This window comes from Sceloporus occidentalis, unplaced genomic scaffold (assembly GCF_023333645.1).
Source record: "Sceloporus occidentalis isolate IW3139 unplaced genomic scaffold, rSceOcc1.0.p SCAF_1, whole genome shotgun sequence".
NCBI lineage: Eukaryota > Metazoa > Chordata > Lepidosauria > Squamata > Phrynosomatidae > Sceloporus > Sceloporus occidentalis.
Genome location: NW_028316981.1, coordinates 306,696,919 through 306,716,603, shown reverse-complemented (window position 1 = coordinate 306,716,603; position 19,685 = coordinate 306,696,919). Strand labels below are relative to the sequence as shown.

Below are 19,685 nucleotides of genomic sequence, written 5' to 3'. Positions count from 1 at the left end.
GTTCAGGTGGTCTCTGAAGAGATAGGAAAAGTAAAATTCCACATTTGTAGTCAATTTGGGATTTATTTGGCTGGCTTTCAGATAGAGCATTGCTAGAAAATTGGTGTGATTTTTTAAAAATAAAAATGTATCTGAGGAGCTTGAGAGTGGTGTGAGAGGCCACGTGTTAGGTCCAAAGGGCCATACTTTTTTTCTCAACCCATAGAGCAGATGGCTTTTAAAATCTGAAACACCTGATAGTAACCATTTGATATAGCTCTGTTTATTACTCAGTTGTTGCTGTACACCTTCACGTTGCTTCCAGTTTATGACGATCCTAAGGCAAGCCTACCACAGGGTTTTCTTAACAAGATTTGTTCAGAAGGGGGGGGGGGGTTGCCTTTGTCTTCCTATGTAACTGAGAGAGTGTGACTTGCCTAATTTCACCCAGGGAGTTTCCACGCCCGAACAGGGATTCAAACCCATTTCTCCAGAGTCCTACTCCAGCATTCAAACCACACTGGCTCTAAATTCATTTATTATTCCAGGAATCCAACAACCAGAAATGTCTCCACAAAGCAGTATTTGCTTCTGCAAGCTACCGGATAAGGCACATTATATGTTCTTCTAAAAGTTTACCCAGAAAATTTTGGGAATGAGACGTTCAGGTAGGGCAGGGGTGGGTGAAGGAAAGGTCAGCCTCTGATAGCTCCTTTGTGTGGACACAACACACACATTGCCACAGGTGTTATTGCTTTTAGCACTTTGCAGCAGCACTGGTGGACTTTTCAAGATCCCATGGGCCTGAAAGAGTCTTACCTTCAAAAATGCCCTTGATCATGTATTTGAATGGCAGTATAGAAATATGAATGATAAGTCAAAATACAAGGGCCCTTGTTATTTGTTGGGGTTTGTTTCCAAGGTTACCAAAATCTTGGATATTCAAGGCCTATTAAATATAATGGCATAGTGAAATCGTATCCCTTACATAAAATGGCAAAAATCAAGATTTGCTTTTTGGAATTTATACTTTCTGAAAATATTTTCAAGTCGTGGATGCTTGAATCCATGGATGAAGAATCTGTGGATATGGAGGGCCAATTGTGTAATTAAAACAACTTATAAACATCTCAGTAGATTTTAGAACAACAAATGGAGACTTAGCTGTCTCTCCCCATTCCCACCATATCTTCCCAGTTGTGAAGGAAGGAGGGAGAGATGACAGGAGCAGTGTTGGGGTTTGACTGGCACTCTCAAACACCCAACTTTTGACCCTTCTCCCTCTTCCTTGACAGCTGCAAAGCACCGGCCGACTCCTAGAGGAACAGCTGCCCGAGCTGATGACAGAGCTGCTGGCGATCACGCGTGACAAGATGCTGTGCCCCTCGGAGTCCATGCTGACCCGGTCCCTTCTCCTCGAGGTCATTGAGCTGCACGCCAACAGTTGGAACCCCCTGACGCCCACCATCACGCAGTACTACAACAAGACAATCCAGAAACTGACAGCCTGAGAGGAAAATGGGAGGAAGGGATGATAGAGAGCCAGGAGGAAGACACGCACTTTAAAAACACAGAGAGAGAAAGAGACAGGCAAAGAGCAAAGAAAAAGGGGGGAAAAGATTTGGGAAGGAACTGAGCTACATAGTGACCGGAGAAGGGTTTGAGAGACCTTTTGTGGTCAGATACCTAAGAAGACAAACCCCAGCATGCTTAAGAATATGTTCATGGGGGCGAAGCATGTTTCTTTTCAGCCGTGTCCTCAAGTGCCGTCGCCACCCCCTCTCCCTGCTGTGTTTTGTTTTAGGTTCCCTTTTTCCCCAAATTAAACCCATTGCTCATTCAGCTCCACATCCCGCCAGGTCATTGTTTGGATTCAGAAAGAACACAGTGGACCTGAATAGCAACTCGGAGGGCCTGGCGGGCGGATGGCTTTCACAGCATTCTCTGGGCCCAACTGGCAGGAGGCAGCGCACGGCAGATGTCTTGGGGGGGGGGGGGGGACAAAGGCAGACACGTTCCACACCAGCCGCTGGTAATTGACAGCTTTTGTCAAGCAAAGAGACCCCTTCTCCCCCTCTACCCTCCATTTTCTTCCACTCCTCTTCTCTTCAACGTTTTGTCTCCTATGCTGACCTCCCTCTTTGTTGCTTCTTATCCTGAAACCTCATTCCAGATTAGACATTCAGAGGGAATATATTTCTCTCTTCCTTTCTTAATAGAAAAGTTGCACTGGGTATTAGGTTTTTTCCTTTGCTGATTTATTATTTTTCATATACGTGTGTGTATGTGTATACATACACACATACATATATCTTATACAGTATACAGATGGATGGATAAATTGCTATGGAGTTTTTAACAGCAAACATAATGTTTATGTGAAGTTGCAGAATGTTTGCGCAAAGATTCTGAAGTAGGAAAGCAAAATCCAAATGCCACTTTGGAAGTATTAAAGCCACAATATGCCAGTGGCTTCCTCCCATCTAAAAGGAGAATTCCAGATGTTGGGTTTTTTGTTAGCCTGGGTTTATACAGCCAACATGTCACATGTGAGCATCATGCATATGTGTAAGAATCACCTGTGTATATAAGGATCTTAGCTACATTATGCAGGTGAATACTGTCCACATGTCACCTATGTACAACACTGATGCGTGATAGTGATTACAAAGGGTGGGTGTGCCTGATTTGTGTTTAGGACTGTGGCTTACATGAAACTGATGTGCCAGTTACTTTCAGGAATAATCAGTCCCCAGCTGATTTTGTTGAAGATTTTGGTGCCAGCTCTGCCTTTTGGGGTAATCCTTTTGTTGATTAAGAATGGCTTTATAATTACCCCCATAGTTGTAGTTATACACTTAGGATGGACCTACTACATCTGAGTTGAAAAATAATAGTGTGGTGTGGGAATTAGGAGTAAAGACTTGATGTTGTTCTTTAGATGCCAGTAAATAGAAAGTGATAACTATGTGTGTGGAATATAAAGTTTTGAACAGGGGTGGAAGAAAGAAAGAAAGAAAGAAAGAAAGAGCAAACAAGTTGGAAGAACAGACTCCGGACTAGCAAGATGATGATGATGATGATGATGATGATGATGATGATGATGATGATGATGATCTTATTATTATTATTATTATTATTATTTCTGATGTGTTACAGAGGCTTGGACTTTTAAGATGAAATGTGCCATTGGTCTTTTCCACCACTTTTTGAAGCCAGTTTATAGTTTGCAAAACTCATAGGCCACCTAAAAGGATACTTCATACATTTCTATACAAATGAAGTTTTAAGATGAGAAGTCCAGTTACACTGTTGAAGAAATGTGAGAGGTATTAAGACCAGGTTCCTATGGCATTCTCATGCTATTGTTGGTTTCCTTTTAAAACCAGTACAGGTGCTTACTGTACTTATGGCATTCATAAGTAGCTGGCATTTCAAGCAAGGCTTTCAACAGTGGTGATCCAAATAGCTGTGAGATACGTGACAGTTTCTTATTAATTGCAGTTAGCAGCCCCCTATGCATCCCCTGTTGAGAGTGACAGCACACATAAAATATCTGCTACTGATCTTGATGACACAGCACAGATCCTTTTAAAAGTTTAGACTAAAATCTAGATCATATCTGCCATATTACTGAAATGAAGCTACCAGCCTTCCAGATAACATTGAACAGCAGCTCCTGTTATTCTAGCCAGCATAGTCAGTGGTGGGGCAATTATGAGTGGTAGTCCAAAAGCACTTGGAGGGCCACAGCTGTCCACCCCAATTTTTAGCCACTGGTAATACCCTGCATCTCTTTGCCCTAGTGGTGTAATGGTTAAATGCCAGTACTGCAGCTACTCCCTTACAGATCACAAGGTTGTGAATTCAATCCCAGCCAGGGACCCCAGGGTCAACTCAGCCTTACATCCTTCCAAGGTCCCTAAAATGAATACCCAGCTTGTTGGGAGCAATTAGCTTACAGTTGTAAACCACTTAGAGACTGCTTAGTGTGGTATGAAGTGGTATATAAATGAAGCTGCTATTGCTGTCCATGGATTTATCCAGTCCCTCTTTTAAGCTGTCTTACCTAACACCTCCTCTTCTAGCAATGAACCCCATATATTCCTCTTGCCTACTGCAAACCTACTGTTAGGTGTTATGGTAGGGGCTTGGAGCACTGGAGCTTATTTCAGCCTTGGTGATCCTTGAAGTATATTTACTGGCACCCTGCATTGTGATTACAGAAGCATAATCAAATTGTGGATTCACAACTGTGGCTCTATTGTCATGATTGTAGAATTCAGAGACCTATAGCTGTGTTAGCCTGGGATATCAGTATGCAAGGGAATAATTGCTAATCATGGCTATATAAAAAGGGATATTGCAGCACCTTTGAGACTAACTGTGAGAAAGAGTTAGTGGCATGAGCTTTCGTGGACTCAGAAGTGTATAACTTCTTTTGCACAGTTAGTCTCAAAGGTGCTGCAAGATCCCTTTTTATAATGCAAATGCCTCTAGAGCCCACCTTAAACTCCAAGATGTTGCTCTAAGACAAGTGATGGAGTTCTACAACATGGACAATTAGAGTGCTGGGTGTTTCAGTACCATAGGGCTCCATCATTAAGAGCAGCTCCTTGAAATTTAAACTGGGTTTGGAAGGTCAGTTGCTTAGGTCATCTTTAGCTACATTTCTGTAGTTACAAATGTGCTGCAGGATCTCTGCCACTATTGGCTTCCGCATCTTCCCATTACCCAAAAGCAGGGATTTTCTACCCAAAGAACATACATTGGTCAGCTCTGGCCTCCCGAAATTAAAAAAGAATGAAATTTGAAATGGCAAGACATCTTCCATTTTTGTTTGTTTGTTTAAAAAAACTTCTTAGAAACTTTTAGAAGGTGCAGGAGGTGGCCTTCTTTGCATTGGAGATTCCCAACAATCTTTTTTCCATTGATTTTTTTTCTGGCAGTGGGATTCAGTAGGGGCCCAGGGACCACAAAAGCAGCCTCAGAGGACTGTATGCAGCCTAAGGGCCATATATTTCCTACCTCAGCCCTCTTTTCAGAATACGACAATGGAAGAAACTCTTCTATTACTTCTAAATAAAGGCAAATCACACCAGCTGGATAACATTCTTAAATATTTGCAGATATTTATAGAGTTGTAAGGCACCACAAGGACCATCTTATCTCAGTTCCCTGCCATGCAGGAATGTACAACTAACGCACTCATAAGAGATGGCCGTCCTACCCCTGCTTAAAAATCTCCCCAAAAAAGGAGAGTCCACCACCCTCCAGGGCCCTCGTGAACAGCTCTTACAGTCAATATGTTCTTCCTAATGTCTAAGTGGAATCTCTTTTCTTGTTATTTAAATCTGTTGGTTTGTCTTCTAGTCTCTGGCACAGCAGAAAAGTAATGGCTAAAGATGTGTTGAAGTCACTTCCAGAATACCCCAAATTCCAAGATCACTATCCTAAAACAATTGTTCATCTTAGCTGTATGTAAATAGAAAACAGAGTAGTGAGCAAATGCCTATACAAAATGGCTTCTGATGGATATGTATAGAACCACTACATAGTACTTTCAGTTTGACCTGTGTGAAATATTAAGGGTGGAGAGATAGGAAAAGGAATAGGCCAACCATAGCACAACCCAGTACAGGTATGTTATTGTCTTTTGAAAGGCTTAAGTTTTCACATAACCACATGCAATGTTCTTGGAACATGGAGAGGCAAAGGCAACCCTTATGACAGTGCTGGGGTTTCTCCTAACCTTGGTTGGACACTGTATGTGATCATCTAGAGATGGTGCCACCCACTGCTCTTTCATATCTGTAATTTATATGTAGCATCCTTTAATTTCATGCCTTTCAACCACTGACATGTCTGTATAGTGTGGTGCCTGATTATTCCACTCATCTGTGGAAATCTAGATGTTGGTAAAATTGTAAACCACTCTCTCCTCTGCTCTTTGGCTTTGGTTGGTGCATTAGCCATTGGCCACTATTCTATCATTTTAAAATGTGTCAGCATTAGTCCTGCAGTTCAGGGTGATGTATCAGTAGAGAAAGTCTATTGGGGGAAAAATGAAAGATCCCCACCCCCAAAATGAACTTTGAAAATTAATATTTGAGAATTAGAAAATAAACATAACACACCACAATATCGATAGATATCTCATTAGTGTTACAAACAAGTAAACATGGGTTAACTCAAAATGTAATGTGTTAAACGTAAAATTGCTACTTGTAATGCTTTGTTTCTGAGCTGTTATGATGATACTTCTTTACAAACATTTAGCTTGTGTTTGATATGGATGAAACTGGTCACCCCAAATGAGAACATATTCCTCCAACCCTTTTAGCCATGAGAAGTAAATAGACCCTATATTGCAACAACAGGGACGTATCTGCCTTGCTTGATGCTGTGCAGTTTTCTGGATGTGGTTGGCTGTTGTTTCCAACAGCCTTAGCCATCATAGTCAAAAGTGACATATGCTGCAACTTGCAGTCCAAAAAAAGCTAGAGGGCAGGAGTTTGCCCACTTCTATATAGACAAGCTAACAGAGGAAAGTATCCATTTTCATGAGTTTCCCCAAAGCATTTTCATTTAAGTTGTTGGAAAGAGAATGCTGCAGTGGCCCAACACTAGATTGATCCATCCAAGTGGGTTCTTACTTACTTGAGATGTGCCCCCCTCACCCACATGCCGGTGGTGGCACAGGGGTTAAATGCCTGTACTGCAGCCACTCACTCACAAACCATAAGTTTGCGAGTTCAATACCAGAGAAAGGGCTCAAGCTCAACTCAGGCTTGCATCCTTCTGAGGTCGCTAAAATGAGTCCCCAGATTGTTGGGAACAAGTAGCTTACACTTTGTAAACTGCTTAGGAAGTGCTTAAGTGCACTGATAAACAGTATAGAAATGTACTTGCTATTGCTTGCTATTCCTATCAGCTGCAATTGAGGATTTTCACTGATATAAGTAGTCATTTTTCCAATCCTGCTGCCATTTGACACCCCATGAGAAGCGACTCCAGAGAATTGGTGAAGGCCCTTGTACAACAGGAGATAGAGAACCTAATTCAGAACTGAGTGGAGGTTTTTGCTGACTGCACCTGTACCTCTGTGCCCCAACCCAGATTATTCAAGAGGGACCCCCACCTTTCAGAGAAGCTTTCTTAAATTAACTCAGATTCATATCCAAGCCAATCTCATTCATCACATCATAATATCAATTAAAAATTATGGATTAATGGGATTCTCAGTCTCAGAAGGAGGGTATTCCAAATGGTCTCTTACATCAGGGGAGAATGTGCTATGCTTAAACCACTCGCCCGCCTGTTCCTCTCAAAAATCTCCAAGGAGCTTTTGCCATCTTTTGATAATTTTTAAAGAAGATTAATGCTTTCAACGCAAGCTGTGTAGAGGTTGTTTTATAAATTAAAAGTGGCCACCAGACTGTTTTTCCACCCCTGAGAAACTATTGCACCTGTTTTTCATCTAACCTCTAGTTTGGCCCTAGAATTAATGCAGAAATGGTAGTTAAAGAGAAGGACAATGGATGCATCACTTAATGCATTTGAAGTTGAGTTTGATTGAAAATGCTTTTGGAAAGCTGCATAGCTGGGCACCAAACATGAAGAATATGCCTGTGTCAAGGGCTACACATTCCTAAAACTTTTTCAGCCTCCTGCCTTAAGTCTTGATTCCTCATTACCATTAAGGAATCAAATTGGGTGGGTTCTTAGATGCCCAGTTTTAAGGAAGTCTGTGTACAAATATAGAACATGCTCAGAAATGGATTGATCAAGAGGCTGTAGAAGGGAGGAGGAAGAACTGATTTGGTGAGCTATGCTGCAGCAAGACGACTCAGACAGAATTTGGAAAAAAAATGCTTTTTATTTTTAATTGCAAGACCCAGAATCTTTCAACCAGTTTGTCCTTGGGGCTTCTGGGAACTGTAACTTAAAACAGTAGCTTTCCCAAGTTTTATCCTGGGTCCAGTCCCGATTACTTCCAAAGAGAGGGGTGACTACAAACTCATATTTCCCATTTGAGAGCTTGTATATTGCAATGTAGAGTTCATTATGCTTGAAGGTTGAATTTCATAATGCTTGGATTTTATTTGTTTAAGCAGCTGGATAACTTTTAAGTTTGCATCTGTTTATATTGTCTTGTTGGGGTGTGGGTGCTCACTGAGACCCAACTAACTGGTAGTTTCTAATATGTGTGCCTCTTCTATTGTAAAAGGCATCTGTTCTTCTAATTCTTTGCAACAGAATGTTTTGAGTTCTTCCATTAGGGTCTAGTGTGTTTATAGCAACCTAGTGGGTGTGGGGTCTGTGAAGGAAGAGGCTATGTGTTCAGTGACCTGGATGGGGAAAGGGAGACAGCAGTTCAAAGTACGTTGACACAATGCACTCGCTCATGGATTCCCTGTAGGTGGAGACCAGAGGCTCTATCACACTACACAGTTATGGAACTATGGCCCTGTCTGCATGCCCAAATAAAATGGCCTCCCCCACATCTGCATGGGAAGACTGGATGGTGCATGTACCAAACCCTGGTTCTGGTGTGAACAGACCAAATGGTATCCAGCTGTTCAGCACCAGAACTGGGGTATATCCCACTTAAAATGAATTAAAATACCTCACCAGTTGCTCAGGATCTTTATGGAATTTGGACTATTGTACTTTGGCTACATCATGAGAAGAAATGACTCACTAGAAAAGACAATAATGCTAGGAAAGGTGGAGGGCAGTAGAAAGAATGGAAGACCCATGCCAGATGGTTGGGCTCAGAGGGCCAACAGGACTGAGACTGCAGGACCTGAACAGACCATTGGAAATCAGGGGTCTTGGTGATGTCTCATCCACAGGGTTGCTATGAGTCTGGATCGACGCAAAGGCAGTCAATGCAACAATATGACAAGAAGCCAACCATTGACTTGTATGGGAGCATGACTCAGGATGTTTTAGGTCTGTTGGCCAAGCTTGGTCACTGCCACCCCACCTCAGTCCAGCCATTGATAATCAAACCTGTTCCTAACCACATAGTCCTTGCCTGAGTCTGGTTTCTTGGGATGATGCCAAAGCGTGACAGCATGTGTGGAGCTGTCTTTTATATAGGAGGTGGGGCGGGGAAATACAATAGCAAAAGAAAAAATGAAGTGGTTGACCTTCACTTTTCCATAGCAAGAATGAATTAGCATTTAAACATATTGCAGTGGGTGACTTCTGGAGAGTGGGGGTGGGTGGCAAATTGGAGAGTGACAGTTCTTCTCTCTTTCTTTGTAAACACCTTTAGTGCTAGCCTGTCCTTTTAAGAAAAGAAAAAGAAAAAAAAAGTTCTTAAACTGACTTAACAAATGCTGTTCCTTGGAAATTCCATCTAGTGTATTCTTAAAGTGAATTGTAGTTTTATTCTGAATGCTAATCTGGAATGGAGGCCGTCCTTTGTTCTCTTTTCACAATTGTTCTCTGCAATGTTTCAAAAGGGTCTGCATATACGTATGTACTCTGTTCATCATCTGCTTTTCCAAGACCGGCCTGTGCTCATCAGCTGAACCTCAGAATGTCTTTAGCCATCCTTTCATTCCACAAATGGAAATAGAGTTTGTATGAGCAAGTGAAAAGTGTTGATCACATACTGTTCTGAAAGATGTTAGAGATTCTCACAATCCAGGGCTTATTTTTTTAAAAAGTGCTGGGTTATTTAACTTGGTCTGTTTTATGTTCTAGAACCTGTGTTCAAGTCTTTTAATATTCCTTGGTAAAGGGAATAGAGATTCTCCTGTTTAAAAAAAAATACTATGCTTATAGGCATACTGGATTGGCCACACGCAAACATGTATGCCACAGTTAGGCCAACTTTTGTAATTTATGGAGTACATATGATCCATGTATGGGCTGTAGCAATCCCCCTCTTTAAGGCAGTAGTGTAATGGAGCCAGGACTCATGGGGTCACAATACTGGGATGTGAAGCAATGGCATTATTTGCCAGTCTATCCACCTACCTCTTCTTCCCTGTCCCTTCTGAATTTAGCTCTCTTCCGCGCAGTCATTAAGGTGGCAGTGGATTTTTCCAAACACGTTATATTCAAGGAAGGCTTGGTCATGAATGAGCAACTAGGACCCACTGGCTTTACAAAGCACCTGCCCCTGCTGGAGATGGAAAACTGCTGGAACTAGTTTGGTGGTTCAGGTTGACAGAGCTGCCCACCATTTTGGACTCTCTTTAGGGACATAGGTACGGGGGCTGCCATGATGAACACCTTCACTTGAACCTTACACCACTGCTTATAGGTGGAGAATTTATATCAGCCTTCCTCAGCCTGGTGCTCTGCTTCATGGAAGGAGTTGAAGGTCAACACATCTGCAAAGCACCAGACTGGAGAAGTTGTAGAGTGCAATTGGCAGAGTCCAGCAATAAAATCTCCCCATGTGTTGGGTGTAATGATAACATTTAATGGGAGTGGGGCTGAGGAACTTTCTGTGTCAACAGGTATTGGCCTGTCACTTTTCCAGAAGTAGCATCCCTCTGAATGAAACACAAATAAGAGACTCCTCTACTGCAGCCCTGTCCATTGAGTTTAATCGGACTTAATCTGAGAGCCTTTTCACACTACAAAATTACAGGTTGAGTCACCGTTTTCCAAAATATTCCAAAACCCAAAACTTTTTTCATGGATGGCTGAGATAGATCACTTTCTGGTGGTTCAATATACTGAAACTTTGTTTCATGCACAACAGTATTAAAAATGCTGTATAAAATTGTCTTCGGGCTATGTGTATAAGGTGTAAATGAATGTTGTGTTTAGACTTGGTTTCATCTCTAAGATATCTTGTTGCATACATATACGCAAAAACAGGTGTCCCAAAATACAGGTGTTCCAGAATCCCCCAAAATCCAAAACACCTCTGATCCCAAGCATTTTGGAAAAGGGAGATGCAACCTGTATAACACTTATGATTCCACTTCAACTGCTATGATTCCATCCTGTGTGGAATCCTAGGATTTGTAGTTAAAGGAGGGGCATTTAGAATTCTTGTTGAGAGAGTTGCAGTGTCTCACCAAGCTACAGATCCCAAGATTTCATTGGGTGTTGCCATGGCAGTTGAAGCAAAATCATAGTGCTGTAATTATGTAGAGGGTTCAAAACGAGCGAATGCAAGTTAGCAGCTCCCCTTTTTGGTTTGTTTTTCCTCCTACTGCAAAACTTCAGTTCAGCGTTCAGCAAAAAAAAAAAGTTCAGCAAAACTTTTCAGCAGATCTTGATTAATTCACATGCGCTAGGAATGGGATATTTTAGGTCCCCGGATTGTTACAAAAAGCACACAACCTGACCTACAATGTAGTCATTCCATGACATTGTCACCTTCACATTCACAGCTTCTCCAGATGTCACAATTGCCATTTAAGGGTTTTTTTCCCCTATAAGCAAAACTATCGGGACAGCAGACAGCCCAAATTTTTTTGCCACTGGGGTACTTTTTTTCTCCTAGCTAGCCAATGTAACATAGTGTGGGGAGCGGAATATCCCAAGCCATTTTTGCCCCCCCCCAAAAAAAAAACCCACAAAAGAACATGCTTTGGTGGTCATTTGGCCCATTAAAGAGAAACTGATTCCTCTCCCCATGGAATGGGAAATAGAAATTCAAGAACTCAAGAAATACCCCACAGTTCTCAATGGATTTCTTTTAAAATTCTATTCTTGGGAACATCCACGTTACACAACTATAGCCCTTTCATCCCACTTCAGATGCCATGGTTCTATCCTATGGAATCCTGGGGTTTGTAATTTAGTCAGAGGCTTAAAATTCTCTGCCAGACAACTCTGAACACTCTGCCAGAGGCATCAGTGAAGTGCACTAGAGTAGAACTCTCTAGCGCTATGGAATTCTAGGGACTGCAGTTGTGACAACAAACTACAATCCCAGAATTTCATAGCATTGAGCCATGGCAGTTAAAGTGGTGCCAAACTAGAATATTTCTGCAGTGTGGATGCTGCTTTAGCCTCTTTCTAAGCTACAGTTCCAAGGTTTGATAGGATAGTAGCTAGAGTGAAATCAAACTGCTTTAATTCTGCAGTGTGGATGTTTATTTTACCTTTTTTTCCTCACTGTCTTTTAGCTTTGCATGTTTGGCTGGAATATACCTGATTCTACACAAACAGCTCTTTAGACATGGGTATTACACCCAACAACACACTGGAATTTTCCTGGGGAGGAGACAGGAAACCTCCCACAATTCACGCAATGTAAGTTTTTTTTAAAATCCTAGTGCATGAGGGTTAAATTTTGGTAGAAGTAACAAGAACTAAATGGATCTGCACATATGCTCCACAGTCCAAACACTGATAAAAACAAAAAAGTGGTTAAAGACATGTTTTCCATACTTATCTCAGCATCCTCAAATTTACCTATTTTTCATTGCATTCTTTTAAAACAAGGTGTACCCCCCCCCAAAAAAAAAATAAAAAACAAGTATGCCTACAATTTCAGCCTTGGTTCTTATCCCCCCTGTGGATGTGTGTCTCTTTTTATTGGTAGTATTATCATTATTATTTAATGCTAACCATTTTTCTTGAATTGCCTAATCATTTAATGCTTCATATACTGGGATATATCTAGGGTCTTCAGAACAATGTTAATGTTTAAGCTATCAAAATCCTGTGTCAAAACCCAGAATGAAGCAGTGGTTTCCTTTTAGACGTTAGGCTTGTGCTAATTATGATTTTTTTTTATTGCAAAAAAATGTATTTATTTTATTTGAAAACCAGCATTTAATTTAATCATTTATCATATTTGTTGTTGATGATGTTGTTTTTTAAGTGCTTTTGTTTTTAAAAAAAAAAGGGTTTAAAAGGGGGGAAATGTAAATCTGGAATTGGAGAGATGTAGATGATTATAAAAAGGGGAAGGCGAACAATGAGAATGGCTCCCAACATTTTCAACATTTAATAGACTGTTAAGGGAAGGGAGAGGACGATTCTTCATGGCAATTCAGTTTTGTTTATGGAACATCCCGAACCGCTGTATGCTATAAAATACATCATCTGAGTAATAAAAGTTTCAAGCTCTATGGTTTGCCATCTCTCTTGATATGTGGTATCAGTTCTGGTGGTCTAAAAGTACTTACTTATTTAGTTTGGCTTGGGATGAAGCAGAGAACAAAGGGAAACCTTAATCCCACCATCCTCTCCAAAAAACACTCCTGCGTCTGGTTAAAGGAATGGTTTAGAGTTTTTCACTTGAAGAGCTGAAGAAACAGACTGCATTGTGTGTTATTTGAATGTCTGGCCTGACATGCAACATCATCTTAATATTGCTTTCTCCTGGGGCTCTGCACTCATTAAAACCCAATGCAAATAACATAACACAACACAAACACTCTATTTACAACAATCCCCTTAGTTTCCAATGCACAGTGAAATCTTGTCACCCAGTGGGTTTCCATGGCTAGGCAGGGATGCAGAGTCCTAGCACAGTCTTCAGAGTCCTAGAGCAGCAGTTAAACCACTACACCACGCTGGCTTTTTGAGAATTTGTTGTTGTTGTGTGCCTTCAAGACATTTCCAATTTATGGTAACCCTAAGGTAAACTTGTCATGAGATTTTCTGGGGCTGAGAGTGTGTGACGTGCCCAGAGACATCCAATAGGTTGCCATGGCTGAGCAAGGAATCAAACCCTGGTCTCCAGGGTCGTAGCCTGACGCTCAAACCACTACACCATACTGGCTCTCTCCTGAGAAGATACAGCCCAGGAAATACATTGGCATGATACTGTGCTGAATGAATCAACTAGGCTATAGATATGAGTGGTATAGCAAGCATAATGTTTTCTCTTAGCCATTAGTATCTCCAAATAAGTCTCCAAGTGCATTTTTCTTTTGAAAACAGACTTTGTGCATGCAAAAAAATGCAGTGTTCTTAACTAAAGGGTGTGTGTGTGTGTGTGTGTGTGTGTGTTTTAAAACACACACACACACACACACACACACTGGTGAACCAACATGGCACTGGATAGTATAAAAAGGAAGCACTAGCATTGTCGTGATTCTGAAAAATTCATATTCATGCTTTCCATCTTTGCTTCTGAGTTTCTCCATCTTTTCTATGCAACGCTCAAGAAGAAGAAGAAACGCCCAATGCTTGCATCCTTTTGTTTCCATCAGTCTTAGTACTCTCCCCACACACCCTCCCTGCCCCCAAACATGTTGAAATTAGTAGCTTTTCTACACACTTGCCCTCAACATGCCACCATATTTTGCAGGCAGTATGGGACCTGTCTGCAAAAGAAGACAGCTGGTTCCAGCAGCAAGGGTGGCAAGCTGTGATGAGACACATGAGTTGTTTTGGGAAGGGGGAGGCTGCACTTTATATTTCCTCCTCTCTTCCATGCATCTAGTAAGTGCAGCTGGAAACTGCCCACTACCATTTACTGAAAGCAGATCACAAATCCAGGTCAGTTACTATCTAGGCCATAAATTACATGATACATTTCTGTTTTTCTGAAAGGTCCTTCATAAAGACACAAATGAGCGCATCATGTCATTTTGGAATATGAATATAACCATCATGCAATTTATGAATATGTTAATATTATAGACAAAACACATGGCTAGGGTTGAATCTACACAAGGGCTGTATCCCTGTCCACTGCTTACTATCCCTGATCCAGTTTGACCATTTACTGCCACAGACACCTGTTTTGATCCAAACCAAAATCAGTTTGGAAAGCTGAAATTACATAGCCACATCAGTGCCAGGGGATGTTTCTACTGTGTGCATATGTTTGCTGTATCAGTTTGTGTCTGGTCACACAATCACAACAGTTGCGGGGTTGTTTTTTTAACTTTCTCAACACATTTGCATGTTGACATATTCACATAATCAAATAACCTTTGTTTTCCCTTCATTCAGATTGCCCACCTGTTCTTCTATAATGTGAAGATGGTAGAGAAGCGGGAGGTGAAATGCCAATCTGCAAATGTGTGCGTACAAACACCAAATCCCACCACCACCACCAAAAGGCAACTCTGCCTTTTTCAATTGTATTATGGGGGGGCTTGTATAAATCTTCTCCTTGGCTAGGGGCTTGCCAGAGAATACTGAGTGGGAAAAGACCAGAAAGGCCATCAAAAATAATGACCACAGAGAACTTACACACATTCAAACTAGACAATGAGGAAATAGACATAGTAAAATAGTTCTCATATCTGGGATCAAACACTGATCGGAACAGGGACTGCAGCCAGGAAATCAGAAGAAGATTAAGAATGGGGAGGGCGACTATGAAAGACCTAGAAAAGAACCTAAATTGCAATGACATACAACTCAGAACAACAGTCAGAATCCTACAGGCCACTGTATTCTCTATTGCCATGTATGGATATGAGAGCTCAAACAGTCAAGAAAGAAAAAAGGACGAAAATCAACTCATTTGAGGTGTGGTGCTGGAGAAGAATGCTGAGGATTCCATGGACAGCCAAAAGGACAAATAAATGGGTCCTAGAGCAGATCAAGCCAGAAATATCTCTAAAAGCTAAGATGACAAGACTTATACTGTCATACTTTGGAGACATCAGGAGAAGGCATGAATCGCTGGAAAAGACAATAATGTTAGGAAAGGTGGAGGGAAGTAGAAAGAGAGGAAAGCCACATGCTAGATGGATGGACTTTATTAAAGATTCCACGAATATGAGTTTGCAGGAGCTGGGCAGAGCAGTAAAGGACTGGAGATGTCTCATCCATAGAATCGCCATGGGTCAAGATCAACACAAAGGCAGTTAACAACGAAAAGGGTTGCCATAACTCAGAAACAACTTGAAGGCACACAACACCACACACAAATAGAATCACAGAATCATGGAATTGAAAGGGGCTTCAAGGTATGGACTAATCTCCAGCGGTGCAGGAATAAATTACTAAAGCATTCTTGAAAGATGACCATCCAGACTCTCTTCTGATTCACCAATGTCTCATAGGCCGTTATACGTGGGATATGTGCCCCCATCCCAAAAGAAATGCCAAGCAGGGCCAATTCAAAAATAAGCCAAACGACGTGATTAATTACCACACGTGAAGAGCGACACTGCAGTCGTTCCAAATGCAAAGCGGAGCGAGTGCAAAATAAATTATCACAAAAGTAACTGTTACATGGATTTATAACTGGTTGACCAGCCAAACCCAAAGGGTGCTCAACAATGGCACCTTTTCATCCTGGAGGGAAGTGACCAGTGGGGTCCCACAGGGCTCTGTCCTGGGCCCAGTGTTATTCAACATCTTTATCAATGACCTGGATGACAGAATTGGGAGCATACTTATCAAATTTGCAGATGACACCAAATTAGGAGGAATAGCTAATACTCAAGAGGACAGGATCAACATTCAAAATGACCTGAATAGACTAGAAAGCTGGGCCAAAGCTAACAAAATGAAATTCAACACAGAGAAATGTAAGGTACTGCACTTAGGGCAGAAAATTAAATGCACAGATATAGGATGGGGGACACCTGGCTGAATGAAACTACATGTGAAAGGGATCTGGGAGTCCAAGTAGACCACAAGTTGAACATGAGTGAACAGTGCGATGCGACAGCTAAAAAGGCCAATGCAATTTTAGGCTGCATCAATAGAAGTATAGTGTCTAGATCAAGGGAAGTAATAGTGCCACTCTATTCTGCTTTGGTCAGGCCCCACCTGGAATATTGTGTCCAGTTCTGGGCACCACAATTCAAAAAGGACATTGAGAAACTGGAGCGTGTCCAGAGGAGGGCGACTAAAATGGTGAAAGGTCTGGAAACCACGCCCAATGCGGAACGACTCAGGGAGCTGGGGATGTTTAGCCTGGAGAAGAGAAGGTTAAGAGGTGATATGATAGCCCTGTTTAAATATTTGAAAGGACGTCATATTGAGGAGGGAGCAAGCTTGTTTTCTGCTGCTCCAGAGAACAGGACCCGGAACAATGGATGCAAGCCACAGGAAAAGAGATTCCACCTCAACATTAGGAAGAACTTCCTGACAGTAAGGGCTGTTCGACTGTGGAACACACTCCCTTGGAGTATAGTGGAGTCTCCTTCCTTGGAGGTCTTTAAGCAGAGGCTAGATGGATTTCCTGCATGGCAGGGGGTTGGACTGGATGGCCCATGCAGTCTCCTTCAACTCTATGATTCTATGAAAAGTACATACCATGCGAATTCTCCAATTCGAATTGGGATCCTTGCGTATGCCCAGTGAGGCTCTGAACACATTGTGAACTTTGTCGCTTCCGGGGTGAAGAAGGGAGCCACTTCCCCTATTTCCTATGTCCTGTTTCATGTGAATGCATGCTCCATGTGAAATATAGATGTGGACATACACACACACACACACACACATCTGTGGGCGCAGGCACTTGGTCTACGCACATTGTAAGTGCACTTTATACATGTATATCTGCACATATAGATGGATGCACCTATGCCTGTGTGTGTGTGTGTGTGTGTGTGTGTGTGTGTGTATTATATATAGGTGCATCCATCTATATGCACAGATGTGCCACCAAGAAAAGTGTCAGCAGGTATGCCACTATATGCTCCAAGCACATATAGTTGTAAATAGAATGTGTGTGCTTCAGCTCTTCAAGGCACATATGTGTGTGTGTGTGTGTGTATACTCACACATACACATATACAACAATGTATATATGTACGCATATATATATATATATATATATATATATATACACGTTACTTCCCCCATGGGCATGGCAAGCATATGTATATATATGCGTACATATATATGTATATACATGTATATATGTATATATGTGTGTGCGTGTGTGTGTGCATGTGCACATGCATACAATAATAATAATAATAATAATAATAATAATAATAATGATAGGTTTTATTTATATACCGCCCAATCACTGGGAATCCGAGCAGTTTACAATAGAGGGGATAACAGACAGTTCCCTGCCCACAGGCTTACAATCTAAAGAGACGACACAAAAGGAGAAGGGAATGGTGAGGGGGGGAGAGGATCAGGTCCAGCATTCTTCTCTCCCTCTGAGGCCTGGACCAAGGCAGATGGACCGGAGGGAGGGCTCTTCTTCTTCAGGCTAGCCCCTGATGGAACTGGGCCAGCCTACTCTCTCCCTCAGAGGCCGAAAGATGACAGTTAGGGAGGGAGGAGCCTCTTTCTTCAGGCTAGCCCGATGGCACTGGGCCAGCCCTCTCTCTCCCTCAGAGGCCGATCTTCAAAAGAGCACATAATAAGTATATTATATATATTGCAAACATGACAAAATAAGACACCTCCCTCCCCATCGCATCAGCTGGGCAACATCCCCAGGGGAGATCAGAATATGACTACCCAAAGGAAACCCCCATTTGCAGATCTTGAGGGGTCAGGAGGCACAAACCATACACTGCTCTGTTCACGTTAAAACGAGCACATATGCATTTTCCACTAGCTCTCCGCCCATACCATCAGAAACATCTGCTTTTCCCTCGTGCCAGCACTAGAAGTGGAAGGACTACCAGAAGCAAAATAGGAGCAAGATTGCAGCGAAGCTTCATGAGAATTGTAGCAGCTTTCTAGGTTGGGGGGGGGGGGGGGGGAGAATACCAGGACTGAAGCAAACATGCATTCCACACCAGTACAACTTCGAACTGAATGCGAATCAGCCAGGGAGAAGGATTTGTAAATTCGGTAGTTCACCGAATTTAGCTATTTCGGGGTTCACTTTGGATCAGGGGCGGAACGACTCCGCAATGACAGCGATTCTGTGTGATAATCTCTCACGCATTAACGTGAATACCCATGATTGACACCGGGATGACTTTGGAATAGACTGGAAGTTTTCATCGTGTAATAATGTTCATAGATTTGGAAGCAGCTTCATGGGTCATCGAGTCCAACCTCCTTCTCAGAGCAGGATGTCCAGCTAAATTATCTGCAGCAGGTAGCCATCCAACCCTTCTGTGAAGACATCTAGGGGAGAGCCTAAATAAGCATCAGATCCCATCTGATCTTGGAAGTTAAGCAGGGTTAGCCCTATTTATTTTTTATTTATTTATTTATTTAGTACTTGGATGGGCGACTACCAAAAAATATCAGGTGCTGTAGGCTCTATTTCAGAGAATGGAACTGGCAAACCATCCCTGGGGTATTTCTTGCTTACGAAAACGCGATGAAATCCATGGGGTAACCCTCTGAACACACTCCTGGGCAAGCTGGAGAATGTCCAGAGATCCAACATCAGATATCCAATAACAGCAGAAAGATCTGTTGGGGCAACCAGGGGGGATCCAAGCTCAGAACGTACAGCCACTGCCCAGAAAGGGAGTTCCCATCCTTCCAATGGCCTGTGAGACACCATCCCAGGAATCATAGAGACTGCAGCATAAGTTGCTTTCCCAGTCATTTTTATTTCCTGTCTCATTTTATCATTAAGGTTACAGTTTTATGTTCTATTTTAGTGTTTTATGATATGAATAAGCTCAGTCTGTTTTACAAATCGAACCCTTTGGCAGTCAGACACAAGTACCACTTGAGTTCAGTGGCATTTACTGCTAGGTAACCATGCTTTAAAAACCTGAAGTCATGGCCCATAAAGGCAATTGTAAAATTTTATTAATGGTTTTGTTTGTTTGTTTTGTGTGTCTGCCTTTTATACTTGAGTTTTTATAACTGGAGTGAGTATAAATAATAGAATAGCAGATCAGATTAGATACAGA

General features: G+C 41.9%; 1 protein-coding gene across 5 annotated transcripts in view; it reads left to right on the top strand.

The window, feature by feature from the left end:
* CTIF (cap binding complex dependent translation initiation factor) overlaps positions 1-11,190 on the top strand; it is a 234,598-nt gene extending 223,408 nt beyond the window's left edge. For all 5 annotated transcript variants that reach the window (XM_089497558.1, XM_089497584.1, XM_089497576.1 and 2 more), the window contains one exon: positions 1,275-11,190. In XM_089497558.1, the coding sequence (XP_089353684.1) occupies positions 1,275-1,490 (216 nt within the window). In that variant the 3' untranslated portion in view covers positions 1,491-11,190. The remainder of the gene's footprint in view (positions 1-1,274) is intronic.
* Positions 11,191-19,685: the final 8,495 nt, after the last annotated feature.